The sequence below is a fragment of the Mobula birostris genome, chromosome 24 (genome assembly GCF_030028105.1).
Source record: "Mobula birostris isolate sMobBir1 chromosome 24, sMobBir1.hap1, whole genome shotgun sequence".
Lineage (NCBI taxonomy): Eukaryota > Metazoa > Chordata > Chondrichthyes > Myliobatiformes > Myliobatidae > Mobula > Mobula birostris.
Genome location: NC_092393.1, coordinates 3,787,066 through 3,811,574, shown reverse-complemented (window position 1 = coordinate 3,811,574; position 24,509 = coordinate 3,787,066). Strand labels below are relative to the sequence as shown.

Sequence of the window (24,509 nt, the reverse complement as noted above, 5' to 3'; positions counted from 1 at the left end):
AGGGTTTGGAGGGAGGATTGAGGGGGGTGAGGGATGCAGAGAGGAATGAGATGATGTGAGTGAGGGGTTGGAGGGAGGTGAGGGATGCAGGGAGGAATGAGATGATGTGAGTGAGGGGTTGGAGGGAGGATTGAGGGGGGTGAGGGATGCAGGGAGGAATGAGATGATGTGAGTGAGGGGTTGGAGGGAGGATTGAGGGGGTGAGGGATGCAGGGAGGAATGAGATGATGTGAGTGAGGGGTTGGATGGAGGATTGAGGGGGGTGAGGGATGCAGGGAGGAATGAGATGATGTGAGAGAGGGGTTGGAGGGGGGATTGAGGGAGGTGAGTGTTGGAGGGAGGAATGAGATGATGTGAGTGAGGGGTTGGAGGGAGGATTGAGGGAGGTGAGGGATGCAGGGAGGAATGAGATGATGTGAGTGAGGGGTTGGAGGGAGGTGAGGGATGCAGGGAGGAATGAGATGATGTGAGTGAGGGGTTGGAGGGAGGATTGAGGGGGGTGAGGGATGCAGGGAGGAATGAGATGATGTGAGTGAGGGGTTGGAGGGAGGTGAGGGATGCAGGGAGGAATGAGATGATGTGAGTGAGGGGTTGGAGGGAGGATTGAGGGGGGTGAGGGATGCAGGGAGGAATGAGATGATGTGAGTGAGGGGTTGGAGGGAGGATTGAGGGGGGTGAGGGATGCAGGGAGGAATGAGATGATGTGAGTGAGGGGTTGGAGGGAGGATTGAGGGGGGTGAGGGATGCAGGGAGGAATGAGATGAAGGGAGGTGAGGGGTTGGAGGGAGGATTGAGGGAGGTGAGGGTTGGAGGGAGGAATGAGATGATGTGAGTGAGTGGTTGGAGGGAGGATTGAGGGAGGTGAGGGTTGGAGGGAGGAATGGGATGATGTGAGTGAGGGGTTGGAGGGAGGTGAGGGATGCAGAGAGGAATGAGATGATGTGAGTGAGGGGTTGGAGGGGGTGAGTGATGCAGGGAGGAATGAGATGATGTGAGTGAGGGTTTGGAGGGAGGATTGAGGGGGGTGAGGGATGCAGGGAGGAATGAGATGAAGGGAGGTGATGGGTTGGAGGGAGGATTGAGGGAGGTGAGGGTTGGAGGGAGGAATGAGATGATGTGAGTGAGGGGTTGGAGGGAGGTGAGGGTTGGAGGGAGGAATGAGATGATGTGAGTGAGGGGTTGGAGGGAGGATTGAGGGGGGTGAGGGATGCAGGGAGGAATGAGATGATGTGAGTGAGGGGTTGGAGGGAGGATTGAGAGGGGTGAGGGATGCAGGGAGGAATGAGATGATGTGAGTGAGGGGTTGGAGGGGGGATTGAGGGAGGTGAGTGTTGGAGGGAGGAATGAGATGATGTGAGTGAGGGGTTGGAGGGAGGTGAGGGATGCAGGGAGGAATGAGATGATGTGAGTGAGGGGTTGGAGGGAGGTGAGGGATGCAGGGAGGAATGAGATGATGTGAGTGAGGGGTTGGAGGGAGGATTGAGGGGGGTGAGGGATGCAGGAAGGAATGAGATGATGTGAGTGAGGGGTTGGAGGGAGGTGAGGGATGCAGGGAGGAATGAGATGATGTGAGTGAGGGGTTGGAGGGAGGATTGAGGGGGGTGAGGGATGCAGGGAGGAATGAGATGATGTGATTGAGGGGTTGGAGGGAGGTGAGGGATGCAGGGAGGAATGAGATGATGTGAGTGAGGGGTTGGAGGGAGGTGAGGGATGCAGGGAGGAATGAGATGATGTGAGTGAGGGGTTGGAGGGAGGATTGAGGGAGGTGAAGGTTGGAGGGAGGAATGAGATGATGTGAGTGAGGGGTTGGAGGGAGGATTGAGGGAGGTGAGGGTTGGAGGGAGGAATGAGATGATGTGAGTGAGGGGTTGGAGGGACCATTGAGGGAGGTGAGGGATGCAGAGAGGAATGAGATGATGTGAGTGAGGGGTTGGAGTGAGGTGAGGGATGCAGGGAGGAATGAGATGATGTGAGTGAGGGGTTGGAGGGAGGATTGAGGGAGGTGAGGGATGCAGGGAGGAATGAGATGAAGGGAGGTGAGGGGTTGGAGGGAGGATTGAGGGAGGTGAGGGTTGGAGGCAGGAATGAGATGATGTGTGAGGGGTTGGAGGGAGGATTGAGGGAGGTGAGGGATGCAGGGAGGAATGAGATGAAGGGAGGTGAGGTGTTGGAGGGAGGATTGAGGGAGGTGAGGGTTGGAGGGAGGAATGAGATGATGTGAGTGAGGGGTTGGAGGGAGGATTGAGGGAGGTGAGGGAGGTGAGGGATGCAGGGAGGAATGAGATGATGTGAGTGAGTGGTTGGAGGGAGGATTGAGGGGGGTGAGGGTTGGAGGGAGGAATGAGATGATGTGAGTGGGGGGTTGGAGGGAGGATTGAGGGGGGTGAGGGTTGCAGGGAGGAATGAGATGATGTGAGTGAGGGGTTGGAGGGAGGTGAGGGATGCAGGGAGGAATGAGATGATGTGAGTGAGGGGTTGGAGGGAGGATTGAGGGAGGTGAGGGTTGGAGGGAGGAATGAGATGATGTGAGTGAGGGGTTGGAGGGAGGATTGAGGGAGGTGAGGGTTGGAGGGAGGTGAGGGTTGGAGGGAGGAATGAGATGATGTGAGTGAGGGGTTGGAGGGAGGATTGAGGGAGGTGAGGGTTGGAGGGAGGAATGAGATGATGTGAGTGAGGGGTTGGAGGGAGGATTGAGGGAGGTGAGGGTTGGAGGGAGGAATGAGATGATGTGAGTGAGGGGTTGGAGGGAGGAATGAGGGAGGTGAGGGTTGGAGGGAGGAATGAGATGATGTGAGTGAGGGGTTGGAGGGAGGATTGAGGGAGGTGAGGGTTGGAGGGAGGAATGAGATGATGTGAGTGAGGGGTTGGAGGGAGGATTGAGGGAGGTGAGGGTTGGAGGGAGGAATGAGATGATGTGAGTGAGGGGTTGGAGGGAGGATTGAGGGAGGTGAGGGTTGGAGGGAGGTTTGAGGGAGGTGAGGGTTGGAGGGAGGAATGAGATGAGGGGAGGAGAAGGACGGACGCAGCGACTCGCTGAGGGAATCTGCCGGCGGCCCCGCGTTTGTTGTCGCTCGCGGATGACGTTCCCCGCGTCACCAACAGGCGCCGGGCCGGGCCGGAGCGGGGCGGTAAAGCGGCAGGCGCGCGGAATGGAGGCGCTGGAGTCCGAGGCGGAGGTCCCGGTCCCGGTCATGGTGAGGGGATGGGCGGCAGGAGTGTGTGCCTGTGGGGAAGGGAGAGGGCGGAGTGAAGGTGCTGGGGGGATGAAAGCGGCCGGAACAGCCTATAAAAAGTTCAGGATGGTGCCGTGGAGTGTGTGGGGTGGACGGAGTGTGGAGTCATGGGGGTGGGGGTGGTGATTACTAGTTAAACTACTAGGAGACAACTAGTTAAATAAAGTAGAGATGCGGGATGTAGGATCAGTTAATGTGTTGTAGTTGCACCGGGCTTCCTGCCGAACATCGGCAGCAAGTATTGGCCGCTCGAGGAACTCAGCTGAAAGTGGGCGACCTGAAGTCTGAGCTTCAAATGCCTCGCTGCACCAGGAGGGCGAGAGTAAACTGGACTCTTTTTCGTGAGGCAGTCAGCCCCATCAGAGCTGGTCCGTGGCCAGGGACGAGTGGGTGTGATTGTGACTGAGTTAGGGAGGGGGGGGTCCTGGAGAAGCCTCAGCCCTTGAACTCGCCAGCAGGTGTGAGATTGTTGCTCTCTGCGAGCATGGCAGGCTGTAGGAAGGATGAGCAACTGGACTGTGGCGCCATGCTCCAGGGAGCCATTCAACAGTGGGGAGAGAAGAGAAATGTAGTTACAATTGGGGGTAGTACAGTCAGAGGAATAGACATAATTCTCTATCACAAGGATTGAGAGTCCTGAAGGCAGTACTGTGTGCCAGGTGCCCAGATTTGGGACTACTCGTCTGACTTGCAGAGGAATATGGAGTGGGAGAGAAAACATCTCGTTGCAGTTCATGTGAGTGCCAGCAATGTCGGGTGAACAAGGAAAGAGGTTATGTTGAGGGAATTTGAGCAGCTAGGGACCAAATTAAAATACATAAGCAAAAAGATAATCTCTGCATTGTTACCTGAATCATGTGGTAAATGCATGGCTCAAAGATTGGTGTGGGATAAGTGGGTTTGAATTTGTGCCAGTATCGGGAAGGAAGAAGCAGTTCTAATGGGGTCCTGGTGAATTACATAGCCAGGGCTATGGATAGGGATTTAAACTAAATAGTAGTAGGTGCGTTCAGCTGCTTGGAAGAATAAGTGAGATTTGGTGAGGAAGGCAAATGCATTGTTAGCATTCATTTCAAGACAGTGGTGAGGAAAGCATGTGCAATGTTAGGATTCATTTCAAGAGGTCTGGAAGACAAGAGCAGGGATGTGGTCCTGAGGCTTTATAAGGCACTGGTGAGGCCTCACATTGAGTATTGTGAACTGTTCTAGGCTCCTCATCTGAGAAAAGATGTGCTGGCAATGGGCAACACACATAAAATGCTGCAGGAACTCAGCAGGCCAGGCAGCATCCACAGAAAAAAGCACAGAGCGTTTTGGGCTGTGACCCTTCAGCAGCCTGTGTGTGTGCTTGGATTTCCAGCATCTGCAGATCTTCTCTTGTTTATGCTGGTATTGGAGCGGGTTCAGAGAAGGTTTACAAGGATAATTCCAGGAATGAAAGGGTTATCATATGAGGAACGTTTGCTAGCTCTGGGTCTGTACTCGCTGGAACTTAGAAAGATGGGGAGTGGGGAATCTCATTGAAACCTTTCGAATGTTGAAAGGCTGAGACAGAGTATTTGTGGAAAAGATGTTTCCAAGTCTAGGACAAGAGGGCACAGCCACCCAATAGAGAGGCGTCCATTTAAAACAGTTGCGGCGAAATTCCTTTAGCTAGAAGGTGGTGAATTTGTGGAATTCATTACCACAGACAGCTGAGAAGTGCAGGTCATTGGAAGTATTTAAATCAGAGCTTGAGAGGTTCTTGATTGGCCATGGCATGAAAGGTTACGGGGAGGAGGTAGGGGAGTGGGGCCGAGGAGGGGTAAAAAGGATCAGCCATGATTGAACAGTGTAGCAGATTCGATGGGCCAAATGGTCTCATTCTGCTGCTATGCTTTATGGTCTTGTGGAGAGTTCAGGAGAGTTTAGTCAAGTTTCCAGAATAAAGAATAAGACAAAAAATTTATAAAATGATAAGAATTTAACTTAAGGCAACATTGAGAAAAAAATTAAAAAGAAAGGTGGTGAATACAGGACTGAAGGTGTTATATTTGAGTGCATACAGTATGTGATCTTGTTGTGCAGTTAGAAGTTGGCAGGGCTGTGGTTGGAAAAAGATCCAAGGATGTACATCATATCAAAAGAACAGGCAGGTGGACAAAGAGGGTGGGAGGTTTTGTTTGTCTAAAAAAAAATCAAATCCTTAGAAAGAAGTGATATAGGTTTCAGAAGATGTGGGTAGAGTTAAGAAACTGCAAGGGTAAAAGGACCCTGATGGGAGAAATACACAGGCTTCTGAACAGTAGCCTGGATGCGGGGTGCAAATTGCAACGGAGATAGAAAAGGTTTGTTAACATGGCAGTGTTACAATAGTCAGAGGGATTTCAGTATGCAGGTAGATTGGAAATATTAGGTTGGTGCTAGATCCAAAAGAAGGAATTTGTTGAATGCCTAAAGATGGCTTTTTTAAAGCACCTTGTCATTGAGCTGACTAGAGAAGTCAAAGGTATTGTAAATGCAAAAGAAAGGGCATGCAACAAAACAAAAGTTAGTGGGAAGATAGAGGACTGGGAAGTTTTAAAAAACCTACAGAGGGCAACTAAAAATCATTAGAAGGGAAAAGATGAAATATGAAAGCAAGCTAGCAAATAATATCAAAGTGTATAGTAAAAGATTTTTCAAGTATGTTAAAATAGAAGAAAAATGAGAGTGGATATAGGACTGCTAGAAAATGAGACAGGAGAAATAATAACGAGGGATAAGGAGATGGCTGATGAACTAAATGAGTATTTTGTGTCAGTCTTCACTGTGGAAGACACTAGCAGAATACCTGATGTTGTAGTGCAGTGGTCCCCAACCACTGGGCCGCGGACTGGTACCGGGCCGCAAGGCATGTGCTACCGGGCCACAAGGAAACGATATGAGTCAGCTGCACCTTTCCTCATTCTCTGTCACGCCCTGTTGAGCTTGAACACACGCGTCATCCATGTCAGCGCGTGAAGGAGATCAACTCCTCGAGCTTGCAAATGACGGCGGGCTGAAAAGTATGTTTGACATAACATCTCTGCCGGCATTCTGGATCAAAGTCAAGGCTAAATATCCTGAGATAGCCAGGAAGGCACTGAAAACGTTGCTTCCATTTCCAACATATCTCTGCAATGAATGTAACAAAAACTAAATTGCGGAATAGACTGGACATAAGAAACCCCCTTTGAGTATCGCTGTCTCCCATCACCCCTCGATAGGACCGTCTTGTTGCAGGGAAACAAGCCCAGGGCTCCCACTGATTCAGCGATATTGGTGTGTTGCAATGATTTTATATGTTCATACAGGGAAAGTATGTGCTGTGTGTTTAATATCCAAACGTTACTTAAAATGTTACGATGCTATTGAATTATAAGTGACTTATATAACCATATAACAATTACAGCATGGAAACAGGCTATCTCGACCCTTCTAGTCCGTGCCGAACGCTACTCCCACCTAGTCCCACCGACCTGCACTCAGCCCATAACCCTCCATTCCTTTCCTGTCCATATACCTATCCAATTTTTCTTTAAATGATAATATCGAACCTGCCTCTACCACTTCTACTGGAAGTTCTTTCAACACTTACTTCAAGCTCCCCTGTCCTCCTCTGATAATTGACTTATCACTATATTCGTGCGAGGAAAATATGCGCTGTGTGTTTAATATTAAATTCGTTAGATAAACCCTTTTAGAAACGAAATTGAGTGTATTAGCCACTTATCACCTATATTCCAGTCGTGATTAACACCTCCCACCCCCCGAACAGAATCGCTAAAAATGATTTGCAGGGGAAAAAAACCGGCACGTACACGCATGCACGCTGGTGCCCGCGCAAGGTTTCATGGCCATTGTAGTCTTCCTCGGGGTAAACCCAACGTATTTGACCCCCCCCCCCCCCCCGTCGGCAGGTCAGCAAGAATATTGTCAACAATAAACCGGTCCGCAATGCAAAAAAGGTTGGGGACCCCTGTTGTAGTGTGTGAAGGAAGAGAAGTGGGTTAACTTAATGTTACAAGAGAGAAGGTGCTCAAAAAAGCTGAAAGACCTAAAGATACATAAGTCACCCGGACCAGAGGAACTGCGCTCTGGGGTTCTAAAAGACCTTAGAGATTGTGGTGGCATTAGAAATGATCTTTCAAAAATCATTGGACTCTGGCATGGTGCCAGAGGACTGGAAAATTGTAAATGTTACCCCACTCTTTAAAAAGGGAGGAAGGCAGCAGAAAGGAAATTATAGTCCAGTTAGCCTGACCTCAGTGGTTGGGAACATATTGAAGTCAATTGTTAAGGATGAGGTGATGGAGTACTTGGTGACATAGGACAAGATAGTACAAAGTCAGCATGGTTTCCTTCAGGAAAAATCCTGCCTGATGAACCTGTTGTAATTCTTTGAGGAGATTACAAGTAGGATAGATAAAGGGGATGCAGTGGATGTTGTGTATTTGGACTTTCAGAAGGCCTTTGATAAGGTGCCACACACAAGGCTGCTTACCAAGCTAAGAGGCTATGGTGTTACAGGAAAGTTGCTAACATAGTTAGAGCATTGGCTGATTGGTAGGAGGCAGCAAGTGGGAATAAAAGGATCCTTTTCTGGTTGTCTGCCGGTGACCAGTGGTGTTCTGCAGGGGTTGGTGTTGGGACCACTTCTTTTTATGCTGTATATCAATGATTTGGATGATGGAATAGATGGCTTTGTTACCAGGTTTGCAGACGATACGAAGATTGGTGGAGAGGTAGTGTTGAGGAAATGGGTAGGATGCAGAAGGACAAGGACAGATTAGGAGAATTGGAAAGAAAGTGGCAAAAGACCTACAATGTTGGAAAATGCATGGCCATGCACTTTGGTAGTAGAAATAAATGTGCAGACTATTTTCTAAATGGGGAGAAAATGCAGAAATCTGAGATGCAGAGGGACTTAGGAGTTCTTGTGTAGAACACCCTGAAGGTTAACTTGTAGGTCGAGTCGGTGATGAGGAAGGCAAATGCCATGTTAGCATTCATTTCAAGAAGTCTAGAATACAAGAGCAGGGATGTGATGCTGAGGCTTTATAAGGCATTGGTAAGGCCTCACCTTGAGTATTGTGAACCGTTTTCGGCCCTTCATCTTAGATAAGATGTGCTGGCATTGGAGAGCGTCCAGAGGAGGTTCACAAGGATGATTCCAGGAAAGAAAGGTTTATCGTACGAGGAACATTTGATGGCTCTGGGTTTGTACTTACTGGAATTCAGAAGGATGAGGGGGGATCTCACTGAAACCTTTCGAATGTTGAAAGGCCTAAACAGAGTAGATGTGGAAAGGATGTTTCCCATGGTGGGAGAGTCGAGGATAAGAGGGTACAGCCTCAGGATAGAGGGACGCCCTTTCAAAATAGAAATGTGGAGAAATTTCTTCAACCAAAGGGTGGAGTAGCTACATTGATATGTTGGGACCAGGTTAGGTCCTCAGAGAACTTGACACCCAGGAACTTGAAGCTGTTCACTCTCTCCACTTCTGATCCCTCTTTGAGGATTGGTATGTGTTCCTTCGTTTTACCCTTCCTGAAGTCCACAATCAGCTCTTTCGTCTTAATGACATTGAGGTTGTTGTTGCGGCACCATTCCACTAGTTGGCATATCTCACTCCTATACACCCTCCCATCACCACCTGAGATTCTACCAGTAATGGTTGTACCATCAACAAATTTATAGATGGTATTTGAGCTATGCCTAGTCACACAGTCACGCGTATAGAGAGAGTAGAGTGGTGGGCTCAGCACGCACCCCTGAGGTGCACCAGTGTTGATTGTCAGTGAGGAGGAGATGTTATCACCAATCCGCACAGATTGTGGTCTTCTGGTTAGGAAGTCAATCCAATTCAGAGGGCCAGGTTCTGCAAATTCTCAGTCAGGATTGTGGGAGCGGTGGTATTAAATGCTGAGCTGTAGTCGATGAACAGCATCCTGACATAGGTGTTTGTGTTGTCCAGGTGGTCTAAAGCCATGTGAAGAGCCATTGAGATTGCATCTGTCATTGACCTATTATGGCAATTGGCAAATTGCAGTGGGTCCAAGTCCTTGCTGAGGCAGGAGTTCAGTCTAGTCATGACCAACCTCTCAAAGCATTTCATCACTGTCGATATGGGTGGGACTGGGTGATAGTCATTAAGGAGCTCACATTATTCTTCTGAGGCATTGGTATACTTGTTGCCTTTTTGAAGCAGGCGGGAACTTCTGGCTGTAGCAGTGAGAGGTTGGAAATGTCCTTGAATCCTCCCGCCAGTTGGTTGGCACAAGTTTTCAGAGCCTGTTAGCAGGTAGAAGTTAGTGTATTGTTATTACTAACAAGAAGGTGCTTGGAAAGCTGAAAGCTCTGAAGGTAGATGAGCCACCTGAGCCAGATGGAGTGCACCCCAGGGTTCTGAAAGGGGCAGCTGAAGAGATTGTGGAAGCATTACTAATGATCTTTCAAGCATGACTAGAACCTGGAATGGTTCCAGAGTACTGGAACGTGGCAAGTGTCATTCCACTCTTTAAGAAGGAAAGGAGGCAAAAGACAGATAATTATAGGACAGTTAACCTGACTTCAGTATTTAGCAAGATGTTGAAGTTCATTATTAAGGATGAGGTTTCAGTGTTCTTGGAGGTACATGATAAAATAGCATGGTTTCTTTAAGGGGAACTTATTAATCTGTTGGAATCCTTTGAGGAAATAACAGGCAGGATAGACAAAGGAGAGTCAGTGGATGTTTACTTGATTTTCAGAAGGCCTTTGATAAGGTGCTGCATGTGAGTTTGTTAAACAATATAAGAGCACATGGTACTTCAGGAAAGATACTAGCATGGATAGAAAAGTTGTTGACTTGCAAGAGGCAAAGAGTGGGAATAAAAGGGGTGTTTTCTGGTTGGTTGCCTGTGGAAGTCGAATCCAGATAAACTCACTCAGAGACTGTATAAGTATAAACCCTTTATTCAAAGCCTCCGGGGCACTTCAGTTAGTCGCTCAAATAGGAACAGTCTGTGACTGTTCCTGCTCGGTCCACCAACTAACTGGCAGTTCCTCTTGCAGGATAGATATAGTTGCTCACATAAACCCACACAGGACAGGTTGGAGCTGATCTTATCTATGTGCATGCCTGCACAAAGAGACAAGGACCTTGAAGCACTAGCTGTCTAACTACAAGAAATATTGCTCAGCATTGACTAGCAAGCTTAGCACATCTGTTGATCATCAGCGGTTTCTTGCAGAAAAACAGGCGGCTATTGTTTAGCTGACCATGTTAACCCTTTACGTACTTTATCATGCTAATGACTAATGGGTACCATGGGTGCCAGTGTTGGGACCATTGCCTTTCACGTTAAGGGTCAGTGATTTAGAACAGAGATGAAGGGGAATTTCTTCAGCTGGAGCATGGACAATCTGTGGAATTCATTGCCATGGACTGCTCTGGAGGTCAGGTCATTATGGATATTTAAACCAGAGGTTGATAGGTTCTTTAAGGACTTCAAAGGTTATGACCAGAAGGCAGGAAGATGGGTTTGAAAGGGGATAATAAATCAGCCAAGATGGAATGGCAGAGCAGACCTGATGGGCCAAATGGCTTAATTCTGCTCCTGTGGTCTTATTGCAGGAACGATATTAGCATAAACAGAATATTAGTTTAGTAGCTGTTGGCTAGTATTGCTCTGTTGTAAGTTAATGATCTGGATGACAGAATTGATGGCTTTGTAGCCAGGTTTGTGGATGTTACAAAGATAGGTGGTGGGGCAGGTAGCGTTGAGAAAGCAGAGAGTCTGCAGAAGGACTTGGACAGATTGGGAGAATGGACTAAGAAGTGGCAGGTGGAATACTGTGTAGGGAAGTGTATGGTCATGCTTTGGTAGAACAATAAATGTGTAGACTATGTTAAAAATGGGGAACTATTTAAGATGTGGAAGGTGCAAAAAACGTTCTCTTGCAAGTTGAGTTGGTATTAAGGAAGGTAAATAAATACAGTATGAGCATTTATTTTGAGAGGATTAGAAAATAAGAGCACAATAATGCTTAAGCACAAGAGATTCTGCAGATGGTAGAAATCGAGGACACACACACAAAATGCAGGAGGAACTAAGCAGGTCAGGTAGCATCTATGGTGAGGAATGTGCAGTGGATGTTTTGGGCTGAGGACCTTCGTCAGGACTGGAAAGGAAGGGGGAAGAAGCCAGAATAAGAAGGTGGGAGGATGGGAAGTTATACAAGCTGGCAAGTGATAGGTGAAGCTCGGTGAGAGGGTATGTGGGTGGAGGAGTGGGAATGAAGTGTCAAGCTGGGTGGAAGAGGTAAAAGGGCTGGAGAAGAGGAACCTGATACAAAAATAGAGTGGACCATGGAAGAAAGGGAAGGAGGAGGGGCACCAGAGGGAGATGATGGGCAGGTGAAGAGAAGAGGTAAGAGGGGAGCTAGAATGGGAATAGAAAATGAGAGGTGGGAGGATGGGTGGAAATGACCAGAAGTTAGAGAATTCAATGTTCACACCATCATATTGGACCAACCCAGACAGAATGAGGTGTTGCTCCTCCAACCGGACAATGGCCTTGTTGTGACTAGAGAAGGCTGTGGACTGGCATGTTGGAATGGGAATGGGAAGTTGAATTAAAATGCATGGCCACTGGAAAATCCCACCTTTTGTGAAGGGCCGAGTGAAGGTGCTCACCAAAGTGGTCCCTGAATCTGCATTACATCTCAATGATGTAAAGGAGGCCACACTGGGAGCACTGGATACAGTAGATGACCATGACAGATTTGCAAGTGAAAAATTACCTCACTTAGTGTCCTAAGTGATGGTGAGGGAGGAGGTGTATGGGCAGGTGTAGCACTTGTCCCACTTGCAGGGTAAGTACCAGGAGTGAGATCAGTGGGGAGGGATGAGTAGACAAGGAAGTCAGGTAGAAGGCAATCCCTGTAGAAAGTGGAGATTGGGGTGGGGGTGGGGGGGAAGGTAAGTTGTGTTTAGTAGCAGGTATACTTTTGAAGATGGTGAAAGTTATGGAGACTGTTGAGTTGGATACGGAGGTTTATGGGGTCTATGCTCTATCCCTGCTGTGAGGATGGGGTTAAGGCGGATATGAAGGAAATGGAAGAGATACAGGTGAAGGCAGCATCGATGGTAGAGGAAGGGAAACCCCATTCTTTGAAGGTGGACATCTCAGATTTTCTGGAATGGAAAGCTTTAACTTGAGAACAAATGTGGTAGAGACAGAGGAACTGAGAAAAGGGAGTAGCAATTTTACAAGCGGCAGGGTGAGAAAAGGTATCATCAAGATAGCTCTGAGAATCAGCAGGCTTGTAAAAGTTATCAGTAGACAGTCTGTCTCCAGAGCGATAAGAAGTGGGGGAGAGATGTGTCAGAGATGTACCAAGTAAATTTGAGGGCAGGTTGGAGGTAAAGTTGATGGAATTAATAGCTCAGCATGGGAGTAGGAAGCAGCACCAATGCAGTTGTTGATGTAGTGCTGAGATAGTTGGGGAGCACTACTAGTACAGGCTTAGAACATGAATTGTTCCTTATAGCTGATGAAAAGGCAAGTATATCTGGGACCCATGTGGATGCCCGTGGCTATAATTTTGGTTTGATGAAACTAGGAGGAGCCAAAGAGAAATTATATTGTGAGAACCAGTTCTGCCAGATGGAGGAGGTGAACTGCTTAGATCTGCTGTCCAGAAAGAAGCGGACAGCTTTAGGGCCTTCCTGATGGGAGGAATAGAGGTGTGTATGGACTGGATGTCTATATGAAAATGAGATGATCAGGGGCACTTGATCAGCAGAGCAGACGCAGGCAGAAACAACAGGTCTGCCTGGACAGTCAGGTTTGTAGATCGTGGGTAGGGGTACAAACAAGCAGCGTGGGATAAGGGAACTATGAAGTTGGTAGCAGTGGATAGAAGATCTTCAGAATCATTGAGGTTGATAGTGGTGCAGGAGACAGTGGTCTGATGCTATGTAGTGGGGTCTTTTTCAAGGTGTATGTAAGAGGAGATGTTGTCTGGCTTCAGCAAAGTAGAGGTCAGTCTGGCAGACTACAGCCGCACCTCTGTTGTCTGTGGGTCTAACTGCAAGGTTGGAATTGGTGCGGAGAGGGTTGAGAGCAGTGTGTTCGGAGGACTGAGGCTCAAATAAGAGAGAGCAGTCCTGAAGTGAAGACAGTTGATGTCTAGTTGACAGAGATGAAAAAGATCCCAGAACAGGGTTACCAAGGAGAACTAAAGACGAAGAAAGGGTCATTGGGGGGGGGGTTGCGGGGAGATGAGGAGATCATCGTCAAAGAAGTAGGCTTAGAGATGGAGATGAAGGATGTAATGCTGACATTTCATAAGGCATTTGTCAGACCACATTTGGAGTATTGTGAGCAGTTTTAGCCCACATATCTAAGAAAGGATGTGCTGGCATTGGAAAGGGTTCAGGAGAGGTTTACAAGAATGATCCTGGGAATGAAAGGGTTAACATTTAACCATATAACAAGTACAGCACGGAAACAGGCCATCTCGGCCCTTCTAGTCCGTGCCGAACACTTACTCTCACCTGGTCCCACCTATCTGCACTCAGCCCATAACCCTCCATTCCTTTCCTGTCCATATAGCTATCCAATTTAACTTTAAACGACAACATCGAACCTGCCTCAACCACTTCTGCTGGAAGCTCATTCTACACAGCTACCACTCTCTGAGTAAAGAAGTTCCCCCTCGTGTTACCCCTAAACTTTTGCCCTTTAACTCTCAACTCATGTCCTCGTGTTTGAATCTCTCCCATTCTCAATGGAAAAAGCCTATCCACATCAACTCTATCAATCCCCCTCATAGTTTTAAACACCTCTATCAAGTCCCCTCTCAACCTTCTACGCTCCAAAGAGTAAAGACCTAACTTGTTCAATCTTTCTCTGTAACTTAGGAGATGAAACCCAGGCAACATTTTAGTAAACCTCTTCTGCACTCTTTCAATTTTATTGACATCTTTCCTATAATTCGGTGACCGGAACTGTACACAATACTCCAAATTTGGCCTTTCCAATGCCTTTCAACATTAATTTCAATTTCAACATTACATCTCAACTCCTATACTCAATGCTCTGATTAATAAAGGCCAGCATACCAAAAGCTTTCTGCACCACCCTATCCACATGAGATTCCACCTTCAGGGAACTATGCGCCATTATTCCTAGATCCCTCTGTTCTACGGCATTCTTCAGTGCCCTACCAGTTGCCATGTATGTCCTATTTTGATTAGTCGTACCAAAATGTAGCACCTCACATTTTTCAGCATTAAACTCCATCTGCCATCTTTCAGCCCACTCTTCTAACTGGCCTAAATTGAGGAATGTTTGTTTGACTCTGGGCTTATGATCACTGCAGTTTAGAAGAATGGGTGGGAGGGGGATCTCATTGCAAACCCACTGAAAGGCCTAGAGTGATATGAGGATGTGTCCAATAGAGGGACAGTCTAGGACCAGAAGAAATGGCCTCAGAATAGAAAGGCATCCCTTTAGAACAGATGAGGAGGTGGTAAATCTACAGAATTAATTGCCATAGTCAGCTGTGGAGGCCAAGTCATTTGGTATATTTATTGTGGAGGTTGATAGCTTCTTTGTTAGTAAAGTTACAGGGAGATGGCAGGAGAATGTGGTTGCAAAAGAAAATAAATCGGCCATGATGGAATGGTGGAGCAGACTCGATGGGCTGAGTAGCCTAATTTTGTTCCTATGTCTCCCTCTGATTGTGTTTGTTTAATCTTAGTGCTTCTGTTTCCTGCTACCTTCAAAAGATGTGTGGGTCAGTAATTAGATTGGCTACATCCACACTACACAGGATAATTTTGAAAACAAAGCTTTTTCTCTTCGTTTTGACCCTCCGTCCTCACTGAACCGGCGTTTTTAGCCCCCGAAAATGGAGATTTTCAGAAACGGTCTTCAGAGTGAATAAATCTGAAAACGCCTAATATCCGTTGCAGTGTGTAGGGGGTAACCGGAGCTTTTTAAAACCGCTGTCATGACGTGCCAGAACAGATGGTGACAGCACCGCATTTCATTGTTTTCTTCTTATTATTCTTATCCTTACTATTATTACTACTTCATTGTTTAGAGCGTACAATCATCGCAGCGATATTTGATTCTGCGTTTTGCAGAACCTAACAATTTCAGAACAGATGGCAACGAGACTGAAGCCAGAAGAGTTAGAAATGTACTCACCAAATACTTTGACCCATAGCTTACTGAATAAATAAGTATACTCACTTTGCCCTGTTTTCTGTCCTTGCTTGTATGAAGGTAAGGACAGAAAACACCCTCTGCCACCTCCAGTTTAAATTTCATGTGGAATATTTTGGAGGATCAAAAACCAAGAAACAAGAAGCAAGAGCCAAGGTGGTTTGCCTATTTATGCAAGTACTTCGCTGACAATAGATGTGTAACAGCCTGATGGAAATACAAGATAACACTGACGCAGTCATGTTTTATACATTTAACAAGGTGCTTTATTAATGCAACAGAGTTAGTCAGTTTTTCAGTGTTCGTTGTCAGCGGGGTCATACTGTCCGTGAACTCCCTGTCCGTTGCCTCCATACGCTCCAACATTTTTTTTTAGTTTTAAGTCCTCCTGCGCGAGAGCCAAGAGCAATTCCTTTTAAGTTTTTCTACTCTGTAACTGGACAAACGCGCACCAAGTATACCGTTTCCTTTTTGCTTGTTTTCTGTGTGTCCTGCACATGCCCAGTAGAAGGAGATTCACCCAAATATCCGTCTAATGTGGACAGAGTCATTTTGAAAAACGCTTAGTGTGGACGCCTGTTGTTTTTACTCGAAACCGGTGTTTTCAAAATTATCCGGCGTAGTGTGGATGTAGCCTAAATTGCTCCTTGTGCATAAAATGAGATGATATGAATGTGGAGAAAGATAAGATTGTTATCTGTGTGGTGGTGTGTGTTTGGTGCAGTTTTGCTGGGCTGAGGATCTTGAATCTGTGCTGTATCCCTCTGTGACTCTGGTATTCCCTTAGCTAAGGTGATAAATTCACACTTTATTTATTTCTCTCTGACATCAGGACATTCCGGGAGTGAGTCCTGGACGACCCATCGGGTTTGAGTGGGGCCCTACGCAAATTTTGATCTATCCAACACAATATAAACGGACAGGTAATGTGACATATTGATCATTGTTTGTATTAGAATTTTTATAATTCCAAATTATTGATCTACTGTATATTTTTATATTGTTCTTTGTTCCCCAACCACTTGAAACTGGAAATTCTTGAGAAGAGTGGACCTGTGGGATTAGTATGGAGGTTCTAACTACTGGGTGATGTAGCACAGTAGACTTGGGATTGATAAAGCAAGATTTCCCTTTTGTATTGCTCCCACAAAAAATACAATACAGGTAGAATGTCCTTCTGAGCTGTGAATTTGACTGATGTGAATAATTGCATTTGTTTCTATTGATGACAAAAGCAGAAGGATTGATGTTTGGAGGAGGAGAAGATGGCGGCGTGATGCAGCATGCGTGGCCTCTCCGGTGAATGATATCTGTAATCTGTCAAGTAGGGGACCGTGCACAATTCTGATTTGATGGAGACAGATGTGAGAGTACGGAGGAACATCTGGAGAAACTTCTGAAATGCCTGCTTCACTGCCGCTGCTACAGTGTGGTAACCGGAATCTCCGGAGCAGAAGGCCCCGAATCCTCAGCTTTGCTTGTTTCGGCGGCTGGGGTGAGGTCGAAGGCGCTCGGCGGAGGATGGCGCTCAGGAGGCTGTATCGGAGGGGCTGGCCGGAGGCTCGAATTTTTCGGATGGACGGACTCGGTGTTGGCTGCTTCCGATGCATCGACAGTTGTTGGTGCCTGGAGTTTCTCCCTTTTGCCGCCTGCTATCAGGGACTCGGGAGTCAATCGGGACTTGAGACTTTTTTTTACCATGCCCATGGTCTGTTCTTTATCAACTTATGGTATTGCTTTGCACTGCTGTAACTATATATTATAATTATGTGGTTCTGGCAGTGTTAGTCTTTGGTTTGTCCTGTTTTCTGTGATATCACTCTGGAGGAACATTGTATCATTTCTTAATGCATGTATGCATTTCTAAATGACAATAAAAGAGGACTGAGTGTTCTCATAATCTAAAATATCAGTTTTATGGTAGGGTGGCACAGTGTTGCTGTGAGAAGAGTAATTGTCTTATAGCTCTGGTAACCCAGGTTCAGTGCTGTCTGTGTGAAGTTTGCATGTCCTGTGATCATATAGGTTTCCTTTGGGTGTTCTGGTTGCTCTCGTATCTCAAAGGTGTTGGTTGATAGGTTATTTTGTCACGCTGTTAATTACCCTTAGTGTGTAGGTGAGTGGTTGGGAATAAGGGGAGAATAAAAGTGAGATGAGTGTAAGATTGATGTAACTTGATGGTGGGCTGAAGAGTTCTCTGCTTTAGGACACTATTACTCTTCTGTGGCAGATCCACTGTTTCTTCAGCAACCCCTCATGAGGCCCAGCATGTCATTGTTCTAGCTGATGTGTTGTAAATGAAAGTATTGCTGGATCTGAGTAAGTGATTTGTGGACACCATTCTTTCTGGCCCAACCACAGACAGGTCCCCTGGCACTTCTTCACAGATGGCTCACATTCAAGTTGTTCGGAGAGACAAGGATATTTACTCACCAATTCTGAGCAAACTTTTCAATGAGTCGCATGGCATTTTCATGACTCTTCAGAAAGCCGAGCAGGATTGCAAAATCAGCAAAGCACAGTGAGTAGACTTTAATTTTCAGGCTCCTTGCCCTCTTGAAATTGAAGATGAACCTTTTTTTCAGGGTGTACTTCTATGGCAGCAAATTTTTATTAGCTCTGCCTTCAAGTTGTGGAAATAAAGAATATAGCAAGTCAGTTTGGTGCTTAAGCAGCATTTTATGAAAATTCTGAAGACATTGTTTAAAGCCAACAATAATGAGTTATGATAGACGGTAATACAGTGGATTCCAGTTAATTGGGCCAGTACATATAGGACAACTCTTCAAGAACCAAAACTAATTGAGAAAACAGCTGGGATTTACTTTGTTTATTTTGGGCAATATGCTGCTTAATTGGGATGGGAGACAGTTGCTGTACAGTTTCTTACCAACATCAGTGTGTGCACTTGTGTGGCCATTAGACACTACACCATGCTTAGGCAAACAGTTTTTAGATAGCGTCGGTTGAATGTGTCTGGGTATAAAAACTACTGACTTTTGTCACTGATAGTTGGCAAGAAATAAACAGTAAGACAATTCAGAACTGTTTCACTCACTGGTTTCAAACATTTAGGCTTGGAGATGCCAAAATGGCTGAAAATGAAAATGAAATATTTCACTACTTTAAGTTAGGAACTACATAAGATATAGGAGTATAATTAGGCCAGTTGGCCCATCGAATCTGCTTTGCCATTTCATCATTGGTGATCCAATTCCCTGTCAGCCCCAATCTTCTGTCTTCTCCCCGTATCCCTTCATGCCTGACAAATCAAGAATCAATCAACCTCTGCCTTAAATATTCTCAATGACTATAGGCAGAGGGAGTTTCGTGGTTCTGCTAGTAAAAAATGGCATCAAATAAGTGCAAAATTGTTGCATAAGATTGGAAGATGTTGAATGCTTTTGGGTTGAGTTAAGAAACTGCAAGGGTAAAAGGACTCTGGTGGCAGTTATAGACAGGCCTCCAAACAGTAGCTGGGATATGGACTACAGATTACAACGGGAAATAGAAAAGGCGCGTCAAAAAGGAATGTTATGATAGTCATGGGAGATTTCAACATGCAGGTTGATTGGAAAAATCAGGTTTATAATGGATCCCAAGAGAGTGAGTTTGTTAAATGCCTACGAGATGGCTTTTTAGAGCAGTTTGTCATTGAACCTACTAGGGGATCAGCTCTCCTGGGTTGGGTGTTATGTAATGAACCAGAGGTGATTAGGAAGCTTAAGATAAAAGAACCCTTAAGAGCCAGTGATTGAAATTTAATAGGGAGAAAGTGAAGTCTGACATAGCAATATTTCAGTGGACTAAAAGAAATTACAGTGGTATGAGAGATGATTTGCCTGAAGTAAATCAGAAGGAGATGCTGTCAGAGACAACAGCGGAAAAGCAGTGGCATGAGTTTCTGGTTAAAAATGAGGAAGGTGCAGGATAGATATATTCCAAAAATGAAGAAATGCTCAAAATTCAACCGTGGCTAACAAAGTTAATGTAAAACCAAAAGTAAGGGCATACAATAAAGCAAAAAATAGCAGGTAAGCTTTTGAAAACCTTCAGAGAGCAACTAAAAGAATCATTAGGAAGGAAAAGATGAAATATGAAACCCAGCTAGTAAACAATATCAAAGTGGATAGTAAAATCATTTACAAGTATGTAAAAAAAAAATAAGAGAGACGAGAGTGGATATAGGACCACTAGAAAATGAGGCCAGAGAAATAATAAAGGGGGACAAGGAGATGGGAGATGAACTAAATTAGTATTTTGCATCAGTTTTCCTGTGCAGGACAGTAGCAGTGTGCCAGATGTTGAAGTATGAGAGGGAAGAGAAGTAAGTGCAGTTTTGCTGCAAGGGAGAAGGTGCTCAAAAAGCTTAAAGGTCTAAAGGTATGTAGTCACCTGAAACAGATGAACTGCATCCTAGGGTTCTGAAACAGGAGTAGACATTATGGAGTCTTTATTAATGATCTTTCAAGAATCATTGGAGTCTGGCATGGTGCCAGAGGACTGGAAAATTGCAAATATCACTCCATTCTTTGAGAAAGGAGGAAGACAGCAGAAAGGAAATTATAGACAAATTAGTCTGACTCGGTGGTTGGGAAGATGTTGGAGTCAATTGTTACAGTTGAGGTAGGTGATGGAGTACTTGGTGACACAGGACAAGATAGTACAAAGTCAGCATGTTTTCCTTCAGGGAAAATCCTGCCTGAGGAACCTGTTGTAATTCTTTGAGGAGATATCAAGTAGGATAGATAAAGGGGATGCAGTGAATGTTGTATATTTGGACTTTCAGAAGGCTTTTGATAAGGTGCCACACACGAGGCTGCTTACCAAGCTAAGAGGCTATGGTATTACAGGAAAGTTGCTAACATAGTTAGAGCATTGGCTGATTGATAGGAGGCAGCGAGTGGGAATAAAAGGATCCTTTTCTGGTTGTTTGCCAGTGACCAGTGGTGTTTGCAAGGATCGGTGGTGGGACCGCTTCTTTTCATGCTGTACATCAGTGACTTGATGGAATAGTAGGCTTTGTTGCCAAGTTTGCTGATGATATGAAGATTGGTGGAGGGGCAGGTAGTGTTGAGGAAACACGAAGGCAGCAGAAGGACTTAGATTAGGAGAGTGGCAAATGAAATACAATGTTGGAAAATGCATTGTCATACACTTTGCTAGTAGAAATAAATGTGCAGACTATTTTCTAAACCAGAAGAAAATCCAAAAATCTGGGGTGCAAAGGGACTTGCAAGTCCTTGTGTAGAACACCCCAAAGATTAACTTGTGGGTTGAGTCAGTGGTGTGGAAGGCAAATGCAATGTTAGCATTCACTTCAAGAGGTCTAGAATGAAAGAGGAGGGATGTGATGCTGAGGCTTTGTAATGCACTGGTGAGGCATCACCTTGAGTATTGTGAACAGCCTTGGGCTTCTCATCTAAGAACAGATGTGCTGGCATTGGAGGGGGTTCAGAGGAGGTTCACAAGGATGATTTTGGGAATGAAAGGGTTATTATATGAGGAGTGTTTGATAACTCTGGATCTGCACTCGCTGGAATTTAGAAGTATGAGGGGGGACTCATTGAAACCTTTCGAATGCTGAAAGGCCTAGAGAGAGTAGATGTGGAAAGGATGTTTCCCACGGTGTGGGAGTTCAGGAAAAGAGGGCACAGCCTCAGGATAGAGGGGCATCCTTTTAAAACAGAGATATGGAGAAATTTCTGTAACCAGAGGGTGGTGAATTTGTGAATTTGTTACAACAGGCAGTTGTGGAGGCCAGGTCATTGGGTGTATTTAAGGCAGAGATTGATAGGTTCTTTATTGGCCATGGCATCAAAGGTTACGGTAAGAAGGCCAGGGAGTGGGGCTGAGGAGGGGGAAGAAAGGATCAGCCATGATTGAATGGTGGAGCAGACTCGATGGGCCAAATGGCCTAAATCTGCTCCTATGTTTTATGGTTTATGGACTTGCTCCCACAGTCACAAATTCTGCAGATTCACCATCTGTGGCTAAAGGTATTCCTCCTCATATCTGTTTTAAATGGACTTCTCTCTATTCTGAGCCGCTGGTCTGAGATTTTCCCATCATAGGAAACGTCCTCTGCACATTCACTCTATTGAGGCCTTTCAGTGTTTGATAGGCTATGCTGAGATTACTCCTCATTCTTCTGAATTCCAGTGAATACAGGCCTAGAGAGATCAAATGCACCTCATATGATAAACTTTTCAATCTCAGAAACATTTTCATGAACCTCCTTTGAACCCTCTCCAGTGCCAGCACATCCTTTCTTAGATGCCCAAGACTGCTCATAGTACTCCAAGTGAGGCCTCACCAGTTCCTTATAAAGCCTCAATATTATATCCTTGCTTTTGTATTTTAGTCCTCGCGAAATGATTGCTAACCTTTGCCTTCCTCACCACTGACTCAACCTGCACACTAACCTTTAGAGAATCCTACATGAGGGCTCCCAAGTCCCTTTGCACCTCAGATTTTTGGATTTTCTCTCAATTTAGAATATAGTCTTTTCTTTTATTTCTGCTACCAAAGTGCATGACAATACACTTCCCAACACTATTCTATCTGCCACTTCTTTGCCTATTTTCCTAATCGGTCTAAGTCCTGTAGCCTCTCTGCTTCCTCATGACTACCTGCCCCTCCACCTATCTTCATATCATCTGAAAACTTGGCCACAAGGCCAAGAATTCCATTGTCCAAATCATTGGCATATAATGTAAAAAGAAGTGGTCTCAGCACAGACCCCTGTGGAACGCCATTAGTCACCGGCAGCCAGTCAGAACAGGCTCCCTTTATTCCTACTCTTTGCTTCCTTCCAATTAGCCAGTGCTCTACCTATGCTAGTATCTTTTCTGTAATACCATGGATTGTTAACTTGTAAGCAGCCTCATCCAGCGCCTTGTCAAAGGCCTTCTGAAAATCCAAATAAACAACATCCACCGATTCTCCTTTGTCTGTCCTGTTTGTTACTTAGAACATAAAACATTGATCTCTACAGCACATTACAGGCCCTTTGGCCCACAATCTTGTGCTGACCATGTAACCTACTGTAGGCGGGAGGAGAAGATGGCAGCGCACGCAGCTCTCCCGTGAAATGATATCGTATCTATTAAGTAGGGGCCGTGGACAATTCTGATTTGATGGAGACAGACGTGAAAGCACAGAGGAACATCTGGAGAAATTTCTGAAATGCTGGTTCGCTGCCGCTGCTACTGTGCAATCGAGAATCTCCGGAGGGTAGGCCCCAAAATCCCCGGCTTTGCCTGCTGCTGGCGACCAAGGCTGAGGTCGAAGCGTTCGGATAGAGATGGTGCTCAGTACTCGGTGTCGGAGGGCTGATCAGAGCTCGAAGTTCTCGGATGACTCAGAGTTTTCAGGGAGAGTTTTCTTCCTTCTCCCGTCTGCGTGAGGTGTGGGATTTTTGAGAGACTTTGAACCTTTTTACTGTGCCATGGCCTGTTCTTCATCAAGTTATGGTATTGTTTGTTGCACTGTTGTAACTATATGTTATAATTATGTGTTTTTGTTAGTTTTTCGGTCTTGGTCTGTCCTGTGTTTCTGTGATATCACACCGGAGGAATATTGTATCATTTCTTAATGCATGCATTACTAAATGACAATGAAAGAGGACTGCGTGTCCTCATAATCTAATCTAAACTACCTAGAATTTCCAACTGCATAATCTTCTATTTTTCAAAGCTCCATGGACCTACCTAAGAGTCTCTTAAAAGACCCTATTGTGTCTACCTTCACTGGCAATGCATTTCATGCACCTACCGCTCTCTGTGGAAAAACTTATACCTGATGTCCCCTCTGTTACATACTTCCAAGCACCTTAAAACTATGCCCCCTCGTGTTAGCCATTTTAGCCCTGGGAAAAAGCCTCTGACTATCCACACAATCAATGTCTATCTTATACACTTCTACCAAGTTACCATTCATCCTCTATTGCTTCAAGGAGAAAAGGCCAAATTCACTCAACTTATTCTTATAAGGCATACTCTCCAGTCCAGGCAACATCCTTGTAAACCTCCTCTGCAATCTCTCTATAGTATCCACATCCTTCCTGTAGTGAGGTGATCAGAACTGAACACAGTACTCCAAGTGGGGTCTAACTAGGGGCTTATATCACTGTAACTTTACCTCATGGCTCTTGAACTCAATCCCACGGTTGATGAAGGCCAACACACCATATGCCTTCTTAGCAGAACCGTTAACCTGCGCAGCAGCTTTGAGTGTCCTATGGACACGGACCCCAAGATCTTGTTGATCCCCCACACTGCCAAGAGTCTTGCCATTAATATTATATTTTGTCTTCAAATTTGACCTTCTGAAGTGAACTACCACTTCACACTTAATCTGGGTTGAACTCCATCTGCCACTTCTCAGCCCAGTTCTGCATCCTATCGATGTCCCGCTGTAACCTCTGACAACCCTTCAGACTATCCACAACATTCCCAACTTTTGTGTCATCAGCAAACTTACTAACCCATCAGTCCATTTCTTCATCCAGGTCATTTATAAAAATCTTGAAAAGGAGGGGTCCCAAAACAGATCCCTGAGGCACTCTACTGGTCACCAACCTCCATGCAGAATACAAACCATCTACAACCACCCTTTGCCTTCTGTGAGCAAGCCAATTCTGGATCCACAAAGCAAGGTCTCCTTGGATCTCATGCCTCCTTACTTTCTGAAGGAGCCTTGCATGGGGAACCTTATCAAATGCCTTGCTGAAATCCATGTACACTACATCCACTGCTCTAGCTTCATTAATGTGTTTTGTTACATCCTCAAAGAATTCAATCAGGCTCGTAAGGCACTTTGACAAAGCCATTCTGACTATCCCTAATCATATTATGTCTCTCCAAATACTCATAAATGCTGCCTCTCAGGATCTTCTCCAACACCCAGCACAGAAGTAAGACTCACTGGTCTATAATTTCCTAGGTTATCTCTACTCCCTTTCTTGAACAAAGGAACAACATTTGCAACATTTCCATTCCTCTAGTACTTCTCCTGTCCCTATTGATGATGCAAAGATCATTGCCAGAGG

General features: G+C 45.6%; 1 protein-coding gene across 3 annotated transcripts in view; it reads left to right on the top strand.

Annotated features, from left to right (window-relative positions):
• The first annotated feature begins 3,102 nt into the window (after positions 1-3,102).
• Positions 3,103-24,509, top strand: part of nup85 (nucleoporin 85) — a 72,458-nt gene continuing 51,051 nt past the window's right edge. For 2 of the 3 annotated variants that reach the window (XR_011883084.1, XM_072242690.1), the window contains exons 1-3: positions 3,103-3,194; positions 16,290-16,380; positions 17,819-17,978. Coding sequence is in view for 1 of the 3 variants with exons in the window: in XM_072242690.1 (XP_072098791.1) it covers positions 3,150-3,194; positions 16,290-16,380; positions 17,819-17,978 (296 nt within the window). In the remaining 2 variants the exon portion in view is untranslated. Of the gene's footprint in view, positions 3,195-16,289; positions 16,381-17,818; positions 17,979-24,509 lie in introns of those variants that run through there. The other variant, XM_072242691.1, reaches the window with a different exon arrangement.